The sequence below is a fragment of the Sinocyclocheilus anshuiensis genome, unplaced genomic scaffold (assembly GCF_001515605.1).
Source record: "Sinocyclocheilus anshuiensis isolate Anshui unplaced genomic scaffold, SAMN03320099.WGS_v1.1 scaffold207, whole genome shotgun sequence".
Classification (NCBI taxonomy): domain Eukaryota; kingdom Metazoa; phylum Chordata; class Actinopteri; order Cypriniformes; family Cyprinidae; genus Sinocyclocheilus; species Sinocyclocheilus anshuiensis.
Window position 1 is genome coordinate 914227 of NW_015551045.1, and position 21172 is coordinate 935398.

The 21172-nt window shown below is 36.0% G+C and overlaps 1 protein-coding gene across 2 annotated transcripts in view; it reads right to left on the minus strand.

The window, feature by feature from the left end:
* Positions 1–4479: 4479 nt before the first annotated feature.
* LOC107661664 (transmembrane protein 56-B) overlaps positions 4480–21172 on the minus strand; it is an 18295-nt gene continuing 1602 nt past the window's right edge. The window contains exons 1-7 of one of the 2 annotated variants that reach the window (XM_016451363.1): positions 20133–20198; positions 18765–18917; positions 16001–16090; positions 9084–9142; positions 8878–8972; positions 7581–7654; positions 4480–7485 (exon numbers count right to left, since the gene is read on the minus strand). In XM_016451363.1, coding sequence (XP_016306849.1) covers positions 7155–7485; positions 7581–7654; positions 8878–8972; positions 9084–9142; positions 16001–16090; positions 18765–18910 — 795 coding nt within the window. In that variant the 5' untranslated portion in view covers positions 18911–18917; positions 20133–20198 and the 3' untranslated portion in view covers positions 4480–7154. Of the gene's footprint in view, positions 7486–7580; positions 7655–8877; positions 8973–9083; positions 9143–16000; positions 16091–18764; positions 18918–20132; positions 20199–21172 lie in introns of those variants that run through there. The other variant, XM_016451362.1, reaches the window with a different exon arrangement.

A 21172-nucleotide genomic window follows, 5' to 3' on the forward strand; every position in this document is an offset into this window, starting at 1 on the left:
GTCTGTCTGTCTGTCTGTCTGTCTGTCTCTCTCTCTCTCTCTCTCTCTCTCTATCATCTGTCTGTCTGTCTGTCTCTCTCTCTCTCTCTCTCTCTCTCTATCATCTGTCTGTCTGTCTGTCTCTCTCTCTCTCTCTCTCTCTCTCTATCATCTGTCTGTCTGTCTGTCTCTCTCTCTCTCTCTCTCTCTCTCTCTCTCTATCTATCGTCCGTCTATATATCTATCTACAGAAATTTCAAAAGAAATATGGAAAAAAATTATTAAATACAAAATGTGTAAACAAAAAGAAAATATTTTTGGAAATGTCCATGCCTTACATGGTTGCATTTATTGATGATCTGATTGTGGTTGTTTTATGTCATCATTGAAACATATTAAAACATTTTTTTTCCCATATCAGTAAAAGCATAGACAGATGTACTACTCCAAAAATGGCATTTTATCCCCAAAACTACTTTTTCACAAAGGAACAGTCTGGAGTATAGATGGATGATGTAATTTGTCTCTCTGTCAATCATCAGGGTTAACACCTCTAAAAGCGGCTCTGTGATGCTTGTATACAGTAGCTGAGTCCCAGTCAGGGAGTCAGTCGGAGTGCAGCCTGATCCAACGTTCTTGTAAACATTCTAGGGGTTGAAAAAAAGCAGGGGAGGAATTCGGACGCTTTATTTGGTCATGACTGAGGCAGACTATCACCCTGCTATGAGGGTCGAGACAAAGAGGTGTTCATGCTGCACAGCTCTGACATTCACAACCTCATAAGAGGACTTCACATTCAGCTGGATTTCACGAAGCACACGATAAATGAGTCCAAAACAATTCCATCTCTATATATCTGAATACATGATTTTGTAATGCTGGTGTGATTTAACTAGCTGTATCCATTTTTAGATGCTCTAGAGATCTGTTCTGTGTTAAAGGGTTGTTTTTGTCACCCTTCATCCTTAATAACTTACCCAATGAGGATGTCAGTGTGAGGTGCGAATCGGTCACTGCTCTGTCAAACAAATTTAGCAAAGATAAGCAAATAAAAGACGCAAAGGTAGACAGGTTTCAAACAAAAAGAGTTCTTGCAAGAGGGTTGCTAAGGTGTTCTGGTGATTACTAAAGCATTGCTAGCAGTGCTGCTAAGTCAATAGGTTTCCTGCGAAATTGGGCTACTTTTACATTGTTGCTGTGGGCTGTTTTGTTTTAGGCTGCGCGCTGAAATTTTGAGTAGCAATTGGACTAGTTTTCTTACGCAGACCTGGCAACCCTGATTGCTAGGTAGTTACTAAGATGTTCTAAGTCAGGGCTGCCCAAACTCGGTCCTGGAGGGCCGGTGTCCTGCAGAGTTTAGCTCCAACTTGCCTCAACACACCTGCCTTTAAGGTGGTTACCAGGCACTTGGTCGAGGGTTGCAAAGGTGTTTAAGTGGTTTCTAAGGCATTTCTAGGCAGTTGCTAAGTTGCTCTGAATGGTTGCTTTGGAGTTGCTAGAGGTTTGCGAAGCTGGTGGTTACTAAAGCATTGCTAGGTGGTTGCTAGAGGTTTGCAAAGGTGTTTTAGGGGTTTCTAAGGTGTTGCTAGGCAGTTGTTAGAGGTTTGCGAAGGTGGTCTGTGGTTACTAGGCCATTGCTAGAGGGTTTGCAAAGCTGGTGGTTACTGAGGTGTATCTAGGCTGTTGCTAGAGGTTTGCAAAGGTGTTCTGGTGGTTACTAAGGCATTGCTAGGCAGTTGCTAGAGGGTTTCTAAGGTGTTTTGGTGGTTACTAAGGTGTTGCTAAGCAGTTGCTAGAAGTTTGCAAAGGTGTTCTGGTGGTTACTTAGGCATTGCTTGGCAGTTGCTAGAGGTTTGTGAAGGTGTTCTGGTGGTTACTAAGGCGTTGCTAAGCAGTTGCTAGAGGTTTGCGAAGCTGGTGGTTACGAAGGCATTGCTAGGCAGTTGCTAGAGGGTTTCTAAGGTGTTCTGGTGGTTACGAAGGTCTTGCTCGGCCATTGCTAGTTGTTTGCAAAGCTGGTTACTAAGGTGTTGCTAGGCAGTCGCTAGAGGTTTGCAAAGGTATTCTGGTGGTTACTAAGGCATTGCTAGAAGTTTGTGAAGCTGGTGGTTACTAAGGTGTTGCTTGGCAGTTGCTAGAGTTTTGCAAAGCTGGTGGTTACTAAGGTGTTGCTAGGCAGTTGCTAGAAGTTTTGCGTAGGTGTTCTGGTGGTTACTAAGGCATTGCTAGACAATTGCTAAGATGTTCTAAATGGTTACTAATCAGTTTCTAGAGGGTTGCTAAGGTGTTCTGGTAGTTACTAAGGCATTGCTATTCAGTTGCTCGAGGTTTGCGAAGCTGGTGGTTACTAAGGCGTTGCTAGTCAGTTGCTAAGATGTTCTAAATGGTTGCTTGGCAGTTGCTAGAGTGTTGCTAAGATGTTCTGGATAGTTTAAAGTAGATTTTCAATGTCTTTACAATGAACTGTACGTTTAGTGGATATCATGAAAGGACATTTAGAAACTGTGATCTTTGCTTAGAGATTTTGAAAAAACTCTAACCAAAGAGGGTAAAAAGCCAAAGGAAAAGCTGACAATACTGATTGTAAAAAGACAAACAGCTGCAGTTTTATGTGAATAAGCGTTTGGCACTCATCAGCATCAGATTCAATGATTGCTGTATATGTGTTTATGGGTTCAAATGAGCCAGAGAAAAGTCAAGAAGGATGGAGAAACTGTGAGAAAAACAGAAAAGTTACAGCAGCTTCTGAAAGCGCCAGTTCCAGAGATTTCCCTGCCCTCCTTGCTTTCCTCTCTCCTTTCTAGGATAGGTCTGTCTGCCTATTTATGGTCCATGGCTCATTCAACCTACAAAGCTTAGAGGAATTCGGTAGGAGATTTAACAGCCACGGGCAGGTTTTCTGCACACAGTAGTCATCCGTATCCTGAACCCACCAACCAAAATGTACCGACGACTATTGTAAACAAGCAAATGGCATCATAAATCTGCTTGATGTTCTGTACAACACAGATTACAAAAGACCCTCAAACAACTTTAATGCCTCATAAATATAACTATATAAAGTTCATAGAGCGTCTGGAATGCAAATCTACATCTGGGAACAACTTCAAGATGAATATCTGAGCGCAGTTCAGTTTGCTTTATAACTCCTGGAGTTGCGTATGAACATTATTTGATGTGCCGTTTTACTTTCTTTGCATATACAGTAAATGTATACTGTACACGCTCCGAAAACAAGTCATGAAAACCATCTCTGGCAGGTAATAGCAAAGTGAAAAGTACATGCTTGGACTTGGTGTGAGGCATACAAAATGTCACAGACAGCAGTACTGCAGATGTATGATGTGTAGTGTTGTGTGTGTGAGGGTACCAGGGGAGATTTCAGTGAGCCTCTGATGTACTGTGACCATGTTTGGTAAAAGTTATCCACACACACAGTCGCTCTGACCCAACCCATTGACCATGAGTACATGCAGTAGAGCTGGATTCAATCAGAGCCAGACTACAGGCTCAAAGATCTCTCATTCTTTCACTTTAAGATTCTTTGTCATCCTCTTTGGCTTTCTTTACCTCCACTTTCTTCTGTCTTCTAGTATTACGTAAGCTCTGAGCTGAGGCAGAACTACCTGATGTAATTTTCAACAGGTACTGAAGATAGAGATAGACACAGACAAACAGACAGATACTTCACTTTACAATACTTCTTAAACATGAGGATGTTCGGTTGCCACTGAACCAAATCAATTTTCAGTTAGCATGAAGAATTAGCAAACAACTGCCATTTGCCAACGGTTCTGCCAACAGAAAAGTGCTCTGAATGTACAAACGGCTAGCGAAATAGTCAAAACGTTCACTTAAAGAGTCAAATATCTACTTAAACCGACATTAAACAAACTTCCAGTAGATTTATGAACACATCAAAACATGTCATGATAAAGCGTTTCAAAAAAGTGTGTGAAATGTGTAAAGCAAAAGCATGAGGATGAATAATTGGACCCACTAAATTGAAAGTATTTAATTCATGAAACCATTCCATCATGTAATTAAATGTGTAAAAAGAGTAAACAAAATAAAAAAGTGAAACTACTTAACTTCACTTATCCGTCCATCACAAAAAACTATAAACCTGAAGAAGCACATTTATAAATACATTACCATTCAAAGGTTTGCATTCAATGGAAATCATTCTAAAATGAGTTGCTGCTCAAGTATAATTTCTGATTATTATCAATGTTGAAAACAGTTGTTATGCTTAATATTTATTTTTTTTGGAAACATGATACATTTTGTTTCAGGATTCTTTAAGAAAGTTAAAAAACAGCCGATTTGAAATCTTTGTTACATTATAAATGTCTTTACGGTCGCTTTTGATACAATTTATGCATTCTTGCTGAACAAAAGCATTACATTTTGAAGAGTAGTGTAAACTGTCGCATTCGCAGTCAGTCAACAATCCTAAACGCAAAATAAGCAAACAAATTATAAGAAAACAATTCAGGACTGCTTTTTATCATCTCACATTTATTAATCTGCCATTTCTCTCTTTGACTGCTATTTGGACAATATTATCATTAGTGGTCATATCATCCATCAGTTTCAAAGTGTACAGATACAGGGGCTCTAAGGCCTCTGTTGGGTGTCGATTTTCACATTAAAATTTCCAGAGATGATTGGATCCACAACAGTAATTTGTTAAAAGAAAGAAAGAAAAAAAAAAAAGGTAAAATTGATCAAATCAAGAGATCGGAGACTCTTCTTAAAAGTGACTTCTTCAAGACTGAAAGTATATACACATACATAGAGATTCAATACTGGCATTGGGCTAGTCACCAAATTGCACGTAGTAAATAATTCCATTGAATACCAGGCTGTCTGAACAAAAGCCGACAGCATAAGAACAAATTAAAAATCCGTCTAAACATTTGGACAGGTAGAAGAGACTGTCTAGTCATCCTTTCATAGATTATTGCTCCTTAGTAATCACCAGAAACAAATATTTAAAAGCAATTTAAAATGTCTAAATAAATCCATATAATTTAGTTGGTGACTGCTCATTTTTAAAACCACGAGCTTAAAACACTGACAAACAATTTGGGGCTCTTTGTGATCACAAAAAACACTTTTGTCTTGGTCTATCTGCTCTACGTGAGGATTGATCCAAACGAGAGCAGGCAAGTGCGGCACAGATTATTACAAAGGTCTTTGTAAACAGTGTACCAATAAAATCCAATGGGACGTTTGATATGGGGAACCCCATCTACTAAGTTTATCCTGGATATAGCCTTTTTTTCACATTCTTCCACCCTTGAATCCACAATGACATAGGAGTTTAAGCTAATCTGAGGCAAGGCAAGGTACTAAAGTTAGTTTTGTGTTAACTCTATAGCTGCTTTATACTAGTACAGTCCTATCTATACTTACTATATTATTTCATATACTCAAATGTTGTAGCTTACATAGCAACAGGTGACCATTCTACAGAAAACAATCAATAACTGTAGAGAAATGTCAGTTTTTATGAATATTGAACCATTTTTGCCAATCAAATTTATTATTTTGAGTATCGCCAATCAATTTTGTCCAGTAGATGAACTTGAATTTCGATCAGCCCTTCAAAATTACAAATATTACAATATCAATGCCACAATGGCATTTCGATTGTGCAACGGTTGTGTGGATGACGTACCATAAAGCCTAACCTCCTTTGCATTTCCATAAACACGAAGATTGCAGCTCATTTCAGACATTCTAGATACATATAATAATTACATGACCAGTTGGCCATTTTGTTCTCCAAAACAACACCCGAATATATTTCTATTGTCACAGCTTCACATATTCAAGGCCTGGAGGATGATTTGGCTATTTCGAATTATGGATATAAGGCAAAATACGACATATCCCACAATCATCTCCCATTATCATTCAAAATATCATTCATTTTCAAAGTGTACCTGAACTTCAGAAGAGAAACAGTGGCTCTGACTACAGAGGGATTTAGTCTTGTCAAATACTTGGCAGGAATAAGTACTGCATATGTTTTTACACACACATATATACTGTATCGTAATGCCACAGCGCAACACAACATGGGTTGACATGCCCAGCAGGAAGTCACATTCAAGAGAATCACAACAGCATTCATTCAATCATGACAAAAGCCTAAACGTCAGGCTGGAAGTTCTGGTGACCAACAAGCTAAAAAAAAAAAGAATTTGGCAGGAAGAAAATGACAGAACCAAGAAAAAAACAGGACTGAGATGTGAATTTGCACCAGTTCCCATCAAGCCTTGAGGCGTTGAATGTTTAAATAATCTGCTTGGTGAGAACAAAACCTGTGCATGTGATGCACCTTAAGCATGTTGGAGAAAATGGAGGGCTCTAGAAAAGGCTAGAACCTGAGAAATGGATAAAGCACTGCAGTTTCCTCCAATCTAATGCAAAAAATGTGACCTCACATGGTCAGAATTGAAGCATGCACACAGGTATTTGCTAAAGGAAACCACCTTTCACTCTTTTGATGTGCAACACAAGATGAGTTCTAGAAGTCTGCACTATAAAAGCAAAGGCTGCGAGTGTTTGATTCTTGTGGACTTTTCAAGATGTTCCTCAAGTCCAAACGGTGTTCGTTCTTGTGCTTGACACGGTGTGAGAGGTAGATCTGAGGTTTCCCGGAGACTTGACAATGACGTAAGATTGAGTGAAGTTGATGAGCACTTCCGACCAAATGCGCAACAAGTTTAGGATGTTGTTCACTGAGGCACATCAGTGTAAATATCACAGGAAACACGGCTCCCAAAGCAACCATGATTGGTTTCGAGAAAAACATGCATGGGTACTGACTGGCTAAGGCTTTGATGGAGATCTGATGGACTTTTCGTGGTCACAAGCTCACATGTTCATGTTCTATTGCTTCTCCTTGTGCTTGGAGGCACTTTGGTTGTGTTTGAGGCATAGCAGGTTAGTTTATCGGCTTGACTTTCACCGGTGTAGGTCAAGTCAGAGTGTCTGTACATGAAGTAGAGGTTAAAACCACACTGGGATGATGAAACTCTCTCCTCTTAACCTCTGTTTCGAGAGCACATCCATCCAGAGTGCAATATAAAGACTCAGAAGTTGCTATATTCTGGGAAGAGAATACGTCTAATCTAATCTGTCATGATCGCGGATGATTCTCAGTCTGTGTGGTTGTTCATGTAATTGGTCTTTTTGGAGTCCCCTTTGCCTCCTCTTAGCTTGCCGGTAATGACCTTGTAGCAGCCGCGGGCGATTTTGTACATCCAGATTGTGTTTAGGATATCCAAGCAAACGCAGGATACGATCCAGGCCACCTGAGCTGCCAGACCAAGCCTTTCGAACGCTGGCGTACCGAAGGTGCCAAACACTTTTGCCCAGTAGGGAGGCATCACGGCGATCCGCACGAGGAAGAACACGACTGCCATGGCAACGCCGTTGGCGACAACCAGCGGGTGAGTACGAGGGTAAGCTAACGCTTCGAAAAACCACCTGCAGAGAGAGAAATAGAAGTCAAATGAGACTTTCAGCATTTGACGAGTTAATGATCTAAACAAAACCTCTTCAATGGAATAAATGAATCTCACCTTTGATTCACAAATGGCGTTGACAATTCTGAAATCAGTCGGAAGTTTGCAAAATAAGGAAGCACTCCACGTGTCTGGGAAAAAAAAAAAAAACATTACAAATGTAGATCATACAGACAACTGTTTGAATACCTCTCCTATGATGTTTTCATTTTCTGAATTTAAATTTATTTTATATTTTACATGATAATTGACAGCAATTGTTTTTTTTTTTTGAGGTGTTCTAACCATCCTGAAATACACTGAATAAAATTATAAACGCAACACTTGTTTTTGCCCCCATTTTTCATGAGCTGAACTCAAAGATCTAAGACTTTTTCTATGTACATAAAAGGCCTATTTCTCTCAAATATTGTTCACAAATCTGTCTAAATCCGTGTTAGTGAGCACTTCTCCTTTGCCGAGATAATCCATCCACCTCACAGGTGTGGCATATCAAGATGCTGATTAGACAGCATGATTGTGTTGCGTTTATAATTTTGTTCAGTATAGTAATCAAGAGAAAAAAGTAAAAAAAAATGAATAAATATACTACTATTAATAGTAGTATCATTATTATTATTTATAAAATGTGTATTATTATTTAAAAATAAGTAGTGAAACATTATTTTAATATCTGAAAAAAGCTTTATCAGCCAACTCAAAGTCAGGGAGGTGTAACCAACATGTCTAACTAACTAGGCTTATTATAGTTAACGAAAAAAATAAAACTAAAATTAATAATTTTGTTACTAACAAAATAATGTAAACGTTAACTAAAATCAAATCAAATCTAAAAACAAGTTTTATTTCAGCAGGTTGCCAAGGCAACATTTCTCCTTTTAATTTAGTTTAGCTTGATGTACTAAAATAACTCAAACTAATACTGAAATAAAAATAATAAAAGCTAGACATACATAAAAATCCCCAAAATTATTACAAATATAAACATAAAAACTGATTCGAAATATTAGTAAAGACTATAGTATCTCAATGACACTAAAATAATATGGTAACTAACTTACAAAATAAATAAATAAATGACACAAGCCCAAGAAAACAGGCAATTTGTGATATTCAAAGACAATATTCAAAATGACAAAAATCTAAATTTAAATAAAGAACTGTTGAAAATTACACTTTAGAGACTTACAGAACCTTTTCTATAAAGTATGCATGACACCTTATAAGAACTTTCCAAAGCTTCTCCCTTTTATTTGAATATTATCATCAAAGATTTTTTATTTTTATCCTTATTTATAGTAAATATCCACAATTTCAAGAGCTTTCCATGTCCTCTGTATTTCCAGGTACTAACCAGCACAAATCCATAAGCATACAGCGCCGCCAAGTGGTGACAGACAAAAAACACATCGCCCATGGTACTCCAGTTACAAGCTAGAAGCACCAGGTCTGAGAGAAGAAGAGATGATGGAAGAGAAAACAAGAGAGTATGTAGACAAACCTGAAAAGATCTATGTGTAATCTGTGCTTGAACTTCCAGAATAAAACAAAGCTTCATACCATAGAACAGGTATCCACAGGTGATGGCCACATTGAGCTTAACCATGTTCGGATCACCCCTGAGGGAGGAAAAACAAATGCTACAGCTCAAACAACACAGTATAAGAAATGCAGTCAGTCGGCAATGGAAGAGTTTGGATTTAACAAGATTAAAAGGAACTGCTTCTTTCTGAAGGGTGTAATCCGTTAAAGCGTCACCACCCAGTTAACCTGAGGGAGCGGTGCTGTTTCTGACTCGAGCCATACTAATCACTGGCAACACTGACAACTGTACACCTGACATTACACCATAAAATCATATTCCAATGACATAAAACTGCATTCATTTCATCTGGGTGAACATACGGAGACATCTGGACTGCTAGTAATCTACAGCGTTTGCATGCAATCATATCTGGTAAGCAAATACATATCTAGCTAACTGTAAATATAATTTAAAAACGTTTATGGTATGAAACGAATTGCCATCAGACTGTTAGTGACACTGGCTGTGCTGAATTCAAGTTGTGAGAGTATCTTGTAGTGAACACAGTGTTGGGACCTTTTGAACTGTCTGATCTCAGATACATTTCATGCGTTAGAAAAATACAGAAATACATTTGATTTCCCCCCAAATTCTATGTTATCCATTTGAATTTGTAGAATTTTGTTTTAATGGTAATAATAACCATAAAGAATGTCTAATTGATCTGCATCCATAAAACTTTAAAAATTAATTTGTCTGAATTCTGTTTTATGATTTATTTATAATCAAATATGGTGAAAAATGTATTCATAAAACAATTGAATTAATCTTTACAAATGTAATCAAATTTGAACAATTCCTAATAAAATGTTATATTCCTTTCACTTTTAACAAACAAAGTGCTGCACAGTAGAGGATTACTATTTAAATGAAAACATGGATGAAAAAATATGTGATATTCCTTAAATTGTTTTAATAAACTGTGTTATTATTATTACTTTGTAATCATTTACAAATCTGGTCATAATTTCTTCAAGTTAAGCCGACTCTTATTTTGATGGGCTGTCATGAAGCCACAGAATGAATGAATGAATGACTGAATGAATGTAACTGTGACTTTTTATCTCACAATTCTGACTTTTTTTCCCTTGCATTTCAGAGAAAATTGTGAAATATAAACTCAGAATTGCGAGATGTAAGCCCTGAATTGCAAGAAAAAATTCTGAGTTTATATCTCAATTCAATTGCGAGTTTAAATCTCGTAATTCTGTTTTTTTTCTCTCTCTCGCAATTCTGAGAAAAAATTTTGTGAGATAAAAATTCACAATTAACTTTTTTAAATCTTTTATTCCGTGGCAGAAACAGACTTCATAGCTTTGAGTTTCCGTGTGTAGCTGATAAAACCATGCTATTCATTCACAAAGAGACACGCGGAACATGCAGACTTCATATTTAAATAGCAACCTTTTTGTTCTTTAATATTCAGACACTAATCCATATCGCGATTTGATTAAGTGTACAGCCCTACTTTTGATTTATTCATCAAAATTTTGCCAAATTCCATGACATTCCGCATTATACAGTAAAATCCATTATAATGACTGGATTCCACGATTCTGTCCGTGTTTTCCTCATCGCAGAAATTATAGATCTGATGATTTGATTAGGTCCTTTTGAACAAAGACCTGAATTAACAGACACTTTATTCAGAGATATTTAACAAAAGGGCACATGAACTAATAAACAATCATTCCTGTAGCTCAAACAGTAGAGCACTGCACTGAATGTAAAAGTAAAAAAACTGGTGGAGACAAGCATCAAGCACCATACGCTGGTTTAAGCTGTTTTCATGAAATACATTCAAGTGCACTTGCCAGGGTCATCTGAGAGTTACAAAAGAGATGAAATAACTAAACAAACCCATGCGTTCGCCATATAGAAGAAGAATATCTCGGTGAACGGATAACAAGCCAGCGTTACAGTATGTGTGTCTCTCTGTGACCCTGTAAAGCGATCAGGGAACTGATACACGGCGGTCGCGAGTGTCCAGTAGCAGAAGAGGTGTGTGTGAAACACAATCTTAATTCAAATGCTAGGGAAGGAAGCTCAGTTACCCTGAGCGTGACCCCGCTGTCACCTTCACTGACCTCTGACCTCTGACCCCTCTGCCAAACAAACACTGGACTCTCACTGGCCGCCAGCGTCAATGCAGGATTTTACACCTGGAGAATGAAGTCTTACATGTGCAAGTGGTTACTGAAATATTTACAGTATTTCTTAATTTGGACAAAATAAGAAAGCCTTTATTTTAATAGACCACATTTGTCCATCTGCTGAAAGAAATCATGCACTTTCTATCATTTAAAAATATCTCTGGTGTTTTGCATGGTTCTACGTGTGAACCTGCTCATCTGTTTATGAACAACATTAAAAGCAGAGGTCAATGGATTGCAGTATTAATATTTGTATTATGGAACATTCTGGATCATGCAGGAGAACATGATGATTATTAGGTTTTATAGAAACTCTACAAAGTCATAAAGTAGACGATGTACAATATACCAAGACTTCTTGAAAAGTTTCTGAGAAGTTTATATACAATTATGATGATTATACAATTTGTGATGACAAAATTGCATTAAATAAAAAATGCCGTTTTTCCACCAGTGGTCTAATAAGATGCTCACAAAATTGAGAAATTAAATCATGCATTTATTTTATAGAATATTTCTGACAATTCTCTAAAAGGCTAAAAGGGCATAGATATCAACCAATGTCAATTAAATCAAATGCAATAATTTTAACAATAATAATAATAATAATAATAATAATAATAATAAGTACTTTGCCTAGGGTTATGATAGTTACTGAAACTAAAACCATTCAAAAAAATTGAAATAAAACATTAACTGGAATAAAATAGAATATAAAAAAACGAACTTATTTTATTTCAGATAGTTGCCAAGGCAACATGTCATCTTCATTTAGTTTAACTTGAAGTGCTAAAATAACTAAAACTAAATAAACTAAAATTAATAATTACAATTCATAAAAACTATATAGACATTTAAAAAATAATAATAATAAAAATACACAACAAAATGACTAAAACGTAAACTAAAATTAAAATGAAAACAGAAAATATAAAAATAAACCCTAATTCAAAATATCAACAAAAACTGTAATAGTATAGCAATGATAGTAAAATAACACTGCTGTAGCCTTAAGTACATAACCTTTGTGATAATTTGGCAGGAAAAAGAAATACGACACCAGAATCCTTTTCAACTATTAATTTATAAATTCTCATTAAAATTCTTCTAAAAATAAATTTGAAGTGTTAGCCTATTTTATCTATTTCTTCCATGGAACATGTCATCCTGACATTAACTTTTCATAATTATCAAGTTATTTTATTCATTTATCATTTATTCATTTATCTACATTGATTTAGGAAAAAAATGATTTAGGCCAAAGTTTAATTGGACAGACAGACAAGACGTAGTATTAGCCTTTAAATGGACACACCTAAGCAAGTTTCTTCACCTTTGATCTCATTCAGTTCACTATCTGGACAAGCAGGTCAGCTTTAGAGAAGAGATTCAGACAACTGACCCGACACGACAGGCCAGACTTACAGCACAGACGAGTCTAATGAAAGCCATTTTCATGTAAGGATGGATGACAGTGTATGCGGCCATTACTATAAAACATAAAGAGATCAGCTTGAAGGTTTGAAAAGGCTCTGTGGAGTGTAACTCTTCAGGCGAGACTGGATCAAGTAAACTGGCGTAAGGCTATCATCTCTGACTGAGCATTTAGCAAACAAAAACCCAACGACTGAAACAATTCAACTTTCTTTCAACAATGTGTTGAGTCATTCTGCAAAACGAGTGCCTTTTGCGTCCTTCATTATGTAAATAATGACTGTAAAAAATGTGAAACAAAGGAGTGAGGACAGACAAAAGAAAGCATAAAATAAATTAAGTCAAAAGTGTAGACTCTTTCCCAACACTTTGTCTTTGTTTTGAATTTTTCAAAATCCTCTAAAACTTTATTTCCTGGTTCAAATGAAAAGCCAAATCCCACATTTGACATGATATAAAATAAAAGGCATGTAGTTGTGCCCGCAGGTCACGCATCAACCCAGGTACCATCATAACTAGCCCTTATTGAAATAATCTATTATTTCATACTTCAAAAATGCAAAATGCATACTTTCAGCAAATGAAGTCTGCGAAGACATGAAAATATCCTTATCACTTCATCTTACAATTTGGTAAGTTTGCTAGAAGGAACACTCTTGCCATCATTTTATACAGTAAACAACTGATGAAACTCGAAAATAAGATGTCTGTAGAAATATTAGCACTAAATTCATCTTCTAAAATTCACCTTGAAGCATCACGCCCTGGAGCCAGAGTTATTTTCATATCATTTATATATCATTGTAGTTTATATTAATATTTTGAGTTCGTTTTTATTTTTATATTATGTTTTTATTTACATTTTATTTGTTTCGTTAATTTTGTTGTATCCATCCATCTAGTTTTTATTTATTTATTTTTTTCAGTTTTTGTTATTTTAGTACTTCAAGTTGAACTTAACGAAAAACAGAGATGAAATTGAAATAAATTTAGTTTAGGTTTTCTTATATTTTATTTTATTCCACTTCAAGTTGATTTTATTTCAAGTAACAAAAACGCTTTTTTGATGGTTTTGGTCAACTATAATCATGCCTTGAAGCGCAAGTAATGGCTAAACTGTAAAACTGCCAACTCTGTTACCATCTGCCCTGAAATGCATTATTTATAGACTGATATATATTCATATTGATCAGTGTAGCTTGAGATGCACAATGCAATTTACTACATTAGAAACTGGATATTTACAACTCATGCAGTGGCTACTCAGACGTCTCACAAAAACGAAGAAAAGAGCAAAGCAGACCAAAGAGGTGACATTATCTAGTATGAAATTTTACTTTAAAAAATGGTGAAAAACCTTGTTCAAAAAGGCATCCATATCATAGAATGACCCTGTTTGTATTGAGATAAGGATGAGGATGAGATGAGGTTTGGATGGGAATGAAGTCTCAGCAGTCTCCCTCTCTACTCAGTAATACTCTTTATGTTATGTTTTTTGGGGGAGTGTTACTGGCCGAGGCGGCCTATGGGACAGTGAGAGGGACTGATCAGAGGAGAGAGGGGGAATGGAGGACTGTCACATGATCCGGCAGAGGAGGGGATCTGGGAATCTGTCGTTTCCTAATGAAAAGGCACCTTGTTGGCAAGATTAAAAACTCTATGATCTGAGAGATCGAGAAGGGAGAGAGGAAAAGAGACACTGACAACAGACATAGAAATACAGTTCCCTCACTGAAAGAGTCGACTCACACAGGTGACCAAAGAAAACAGAGGCGATGAGAAAGCGGAAAAGAAATAAAGCGAGAGCAGATGTGACAAAAGAAAAAGAGAAACTGTTGGACAAGGAATTCAGGAAGTAAAAAAACCATCAATATTTTCACAGAGACTGATTTTTTTTCTCCATTGATTATTTTTAATGCTTTCAAAACAGAACCAATCGTAATCGAGATGGTCTCCCTACTCTAACTATAATATATATGACTATAATATATAACTATAAAATATGTTAATATTTTCACTGGAGAAATCAATATTATAGATTTTGGACTCGTTTTGAACCCGGAAGCAACAGTTTGAAGATAAAATGTCTTAATGATGGATTTGTTTCTTACAAACACAGCTTTTCACTTCACACGACATTAATTGATGGACTGGAGTGGAGTGGATTATTGTGATTTTGTTGTGATATAGTTTTTGAACAGCTGTTTGGACTCTCATTCTGACGGCACCCATTCACTGAAGAGGATCCATTGCTGAGCAAGTCATGTGATGCTACATTTCTCCAAATCTGTTCCCATGAAGAAACAAACTCATCTATATCTTGGATGGCCAGAGATTAAGTAAACTTTCAGTTTTGTAGTTCATTCCTTCATAAAAAATGTAATTACTTTTGTCTTTTCTTCTCCATTTACTTTTTTACTTCAAATCAAAGATGTCTGACAAGATACAAGGCTCTTTATTAAAGAATTTCCTGAAATCTCTTTGCAGAAAATGACAGGGGAAAATTACCTTAAGAACCAAGGTTGCAGAAAAGGTGTTGCACTCTATTAAATAAGCAAAGGGAAATGCCAAAAGAAGAGGAGATGAATAGAAGTGAGATGAAAAGGAGATATGTGCTCTGTTCCTAGTGAGCTGCCTTGCTGTGTTTTTTGGAAAGCTTTTAAAAAAACAGCAACTTCACGTGCAACATATGCATGAATCAGAACCATGAATAAAAATAAAAAACATAGTATACACAAATCTTTTTAAAAGTATTATTATTATCATTATTATTACTATTAGGCCATAAAATGCTGTCTTGGTAGGTAGCTCACTAGGTTTTGGACCAGAGCTACAGAGGACAGAGGATGTGACAACCACTAAAGACAAATTACCATTCGTCCCTTTCAGGATGCAAAGATGCAGACCAAACAGGCAGCAGGCAGAAAAGGAAATATCAAAGAAGAAAATAAAAATAAAGAAAAGAAGACAAATGAGACGGCAGTTGTGTGCCTTGGCGACTACAGAGGACACATTACTGATGACAGAGCAAAAGTTTCAATTAAAACTTTTGGATAAAGCAAAATTTGTCTCAATTGGACATATAATCCTAGATATTGATACTCAATTATTGATTGGTACTAATTGTAGGTTTGATTCTTGCAATTTAGGACCTTTATGGATTCAAAAATAGCTGTTCTGCTAAAGACCCCCTTTTTTTTTTTTGAGTTTTTAAACTGAAAAAAAAAAAGAAAAATATCACAATGAGATCCAAAAAGTACACAGAGTTGAAAAGCTGCCCTGTTTTTGAACTCTCTGCAACTTACCAGATGGGGTCTTCATTGACGGCGTCGTCGTACCAGAGGATATAGAGGCAGAACAGCCCCACAATTAATGCATGGACTGTGGACACAAGCCTGAGGACATAAAAGATGAAACCACATTCAAACAACATTTCAGTAATCACCAAAGTTTGAGTTTGGCGCTCATTGTTATTCTTCCTGTCATTCCAGTTTCAACTTCCTGTACAGTTGCCTATTCAGTCCAATGCATGAATCTGAATTTTCAGATTCCAAATAGACACGTATAAGTATATAGTCAATAATTTAATAACTGTGCCAAGGGCCACAGAAAGTCATTGTATCATTTGCACATTGGGTCAAAAGAAATCAGCATTAGGAATATCACATAGATAACATGATGCTGAAACCGCAGGAAATGGTATCTACGGTAGATAGCTGACAGTGAAGGAACTATGTTTTGATCTGATCCATTAGTGTGGTGTGCATGTGTGTTTGTGAGAAATCATTGTCTGTGGACTGTAGATTTTCATATCTGTTATCTGCACAGTGAGAAACCCCTGTGTGTGCCACTATTTGACAGCACACAAAGCAAAAGGACAAATATTTTATGCAAACCAATGATCCAATGTTTTGTTTTATTTATTTATTTTTTGCATTCTCTGTTCCACCATGTTAAGTCTTGTGAATAAAGTAATCAAGGAAATGCTTTGCTATCACATTACCTGATTACATCAGATGAACGATAACGCCTTACTTTCAACCCTTGATAGTGTGAAAAATGTTTCATCATTCAGGCAGAAGGTTTTAAACAGGTATCCATAAACTAATTTAAAAAGAGATAAGCAAACTATTGTGCAAAATACTCTAATTACAAGTAAATTATTGTACCATTTAAAAAAATCAGGGTTTGTTACACTTTCAGAAAATGAAAGTGGTCTTTATAGGGAAAGAACTGCATTTTTACAGAGAGTGCAAGTAATCAATGCAACTGGTTCTGTTGACATTGTCAAACTACTCCCATGACATTGTCAAAGCGTTTAGATTTGCTAACAGATTATCATATCAGTTTCATTCACTAAAGTCATGACTTTTAAAACAATGTAAGCTGTCAAAACAAGAACAGGCGGCAGTATTTAGCATCTTCTAAAAACAATTCAAGGTTAAAAACATGTGTTTAATGTCGGACATTTTATATAACCATGTAAAGTAATGTACAGAGACCTATCTCTTCCTAACTGGAAGTGTATGGTCAAAGTTAACCATGTTCAAAAGATAACAAAGAGGAAAGGTGATTAGACCAAACTGCCTTCACCTACATTTCACAATACAGTACAGAGATCACTAGATCACACTCGTGTTGGGCTACACTCATGCACAACTACTTTATGAATGATATTTGCAAGCATTTTTGAAAACAATCAAAAAAGATAATTCTCTCATTTGACTGGATACAATTCTATTATCATATATTCTCTCGACCTTAAAGGAACACTCCACTATTTTTGAAAATAGGCTCATTTTCCAACTCCCCTAGAGTTAAACAGATGAGTTTTACTGTTTTCGGCGGTAGCACTTTTAGCTGCAGCTTAGCATAGATCATTGAATCGGATTAGACCGTTAGCATCTCGCTCAAAAATGACCAAAGAGTTTCTATATTTTTCCTATTTAAACCTTGACTCTTCTGTAGTTACATTGTGTACTAAGACCGACGGAAAATGAAAAGTTGCAATTTTCTAGGCCGATATGGCTAGGAACTATACTCTGAATGATATTACGCAGCGCCTGAAAATAGGCTTATTGGAAGTTACCTAGCTGGGACTATTTTCAGGCGCTGCGTAATATCATTCAGAGTATAGTTCCTAGCCATATCGGCCTAGAAAATTGCAACTTTTCATTTTCCGTCGGTCTTAGTACACGATGTAACTACAGAAGAGTCAAGTTTTAAATAGGAAAAACATAGAAACTCTTTGGTCATTTTTGAGCGAGATGCTAACGGTCTAATCAGATTCAATGATCTATGCTAAGCTACAGCTAAAAGTGCTACCGCCAGAACCGGAGATCGGCTGAATGGATTCGAAAACGGTAAAACTCAACTGTTTAACTCTAGTTGTTCCTTTAAACTTCCATTGCAAATATAATTTTCTTCAAAAACCTTAGATCCTTAGATTAGAACTGCATTTTCTAATAAGCATGTGAAATGTAAAACAAATGTTCTTTCATTTTTCTTAAAACTATTCTTAAGACAAAACGTAAAAATCATTGCAAATAATTTCTTAAAGTTAGGATAACCTGCAAAGTTGTCTAAAATCTCTTGAATCCAACTTGTCTCAAAGGAAAGATTGTCAATTAATTTATCAGGATGTTTCAAATTTTAAGCATTAGAATATTACTACATAACAAAAGCTTAATAACCAGTACATTTTCCGTTTTTTTGTTTTTTATATTGTATTATTTTATTCTAACTTAAAAAAAAGAAAATATTTAAGAAGAAATTATTTGAGCATTTAAGAACATTCTTACAAAGATCTTCGAATCTATCTTAAGAACTTTTTAAAACGTTTTTCTTAGAAGATTTTCATGAACCATTTCATTTGTCATGTTATATTTCCTCGAAATGTGACTTCCCTACATCGTGCCCCTGATTTTGTCTATAATTGTGAATGTTTGATGATATTTATCCATCCTAGCTACCAATCCATGTCTATTTGTACTGTTTACTCAATCATCCATGCACGCATTTCTAACCACATTTCTATTAGAGCAGTGCTGAGTTATACGAGGCTGATACCTGGAGTTCCAGTCGTTGAGTTTGTTTGGAGGAAGTTTCCCATAACCCTGCGTGAAGTTGGAAGACAGAACCGGACTGACGCACTTGAAGAACAGCTGAAACCCCACGAAGCTTCCGGCCACCACATACACCTCTCTCACATCCATCTCTCACCTGCACAAGAGACAACACAACACACATCGTCACATCTGTGCTCTTACCCGTGTTTATTCTGGCAGGTTCGGCAATCTGCACACAGCAACTGACCGCTCATTCATTTCACAAAGACTATGTGTTATGCATTAATCTGTTTGTGAGTAAAGAAGTAGTCTGACAAAGAAAGTTATCAAATGTGCAATATTGTGAATGAAGTCATTGTTTTCAAATGTTCACAGAAGATTATCACGGTGGAGAAAGAGTGATGGAGAATGAGAGAGCAGGAATGAGAAAGACATTTTAATCATTTTAATAATTACTTTTTTCTGAAAAATATTTATTTTTATGTTTCTGTTCGCACTAAAAAAGTCATAGTTTGTTTGTCAAATTTTCAGAAGAGAAAAGAGAACAAATAGCTAAAAACATCTACACACATCTACAGTTACAGGTTTAGCAGGATTTTATCCAGATTCACGTAACATTCTTAAGAATAAAATTCTTCCTAACTGCCATTGTTCTGTTATTTTCAAATAATTCCAAAAAAATACAAATGTTCTTTTCTATTTTTCTTAAAATTGTTCCTAAAACAAAACTTAAAAATCATTATAAATAAAGTTTGATAACCCTTAAATTAGTCTGAAATCCCTTAAATACAACTTGTTTGAAAGGTAAAATGTTTAATTTATTGTGTAGTTTCAAATACTGTGCATTACAACATAACAAGAAAATTATCCTGTGACAGTTTAAGTCGTTAAATAAACATTTCATGCATTTTACATTCAATTTTGCAACTGTGAAAGTTAAGAGATACCGTTAAGTACCGTTAAGATTCACCAGTGTAAAGTTTTGAATTGTTTGTATTAAACAATGCAACCTCATGTGCTGGATAGTATAAAATCAGATCATTTTTATTATACTGTTAACAATATCATTTGATTCTTAAGAAATTCAAATGTTCTTAGGAAAATACTTGAGAGAATAAATAGCCTAAAACATTTACACTTATGCATTTGGTAGGCTTTTATCCAAAGTGACTTATGTTATTCATTGGATTTAACATGCAGAACAGTTTTTTCACTTAAAATCACTTAAAATAATAAAGAAATTTCAGAGAAAACAAGCACAGGAAACATCTCATATCTCAGGTCAATGTCTCCAAATCTCAGAAAAATGAGCGCCAGAGGCAAGAGGAATGTAATAAGTGTGTGTCTCATTATAGAGTGGGTCACTGACCCCCAGCATGCTGAAGGGTCATATTGAGTCATCTGGTATTTTTCAAGCTGTATCACTGTATCAAGCTATAACACACACACACAAACACACACACACACACACACACACAACACTGTGAATCAATGTCTCTGCAATAAAACATTCCATCAAACTTCTTTTAACCTAAACCAACCAAAAATAAAACATATTTTTGACATACAGTAATGCATTATTTTTAGTGTAGAATGCATGATTTTCCAAATAAGTTGGATTCTTCCACACAAACGTCCAGCTGTTCTTTTCAAATTCTTATGCATGGAACAAACCGAAGGCATTTACTTGAACTTCTAGAAGAGAGGCTGAGGAATCCATTACGAAACCTCTCATGATCGGGTCTAACACACAAACAATGGGCTTAAATGGACTAATCCCACCAAAAATGCCAGTAAACATGTTGCTGTACTTTATTAAGATTAAACTAACAAGGGTTTAAATCATTTACCCAGGTACTGGCATGACTGCAACACTCAGACATTGATTAAAGAGGAGCAGATTGGGTCATGATGAGATCTGCACAATGTCTTTCTTTAATCTAGTAACCAGCCTCCTGTTGGCCCAAGTTAACACTTCCATTGTAAATCTATTTACAGACTAAAAAAGGTGACTGGCAACATGTGAGCTCCTGAGAAGAGGGCACATATGGAGTACATTCTGCATACTGTAGCTGTGACGCACACTGAAGAGAGGGAATGTGCTTCAGGTAACCTTTCAACAACAAACAATCGACCACCACATAAACCACAGACTTTCATGGGTGGTCACATGGCTGAAATGAATACGATTTGGGAATAATGGACAAATTAATGTCAATTCCATAACGATACACTAGATGTTTCAATAACAACAAACCATATATAAGTGTATATGGGTAATTTGCAAAGGTTAGGCCTACTCTTAAACTAGGGCTGCACGATTAATCGAATGCGATTGTCATGCGCATTTTGATAGTAATGCCGGTTCTGTAATCAGCAGAAAATTATCATCACGGGCTTTCAGATGGC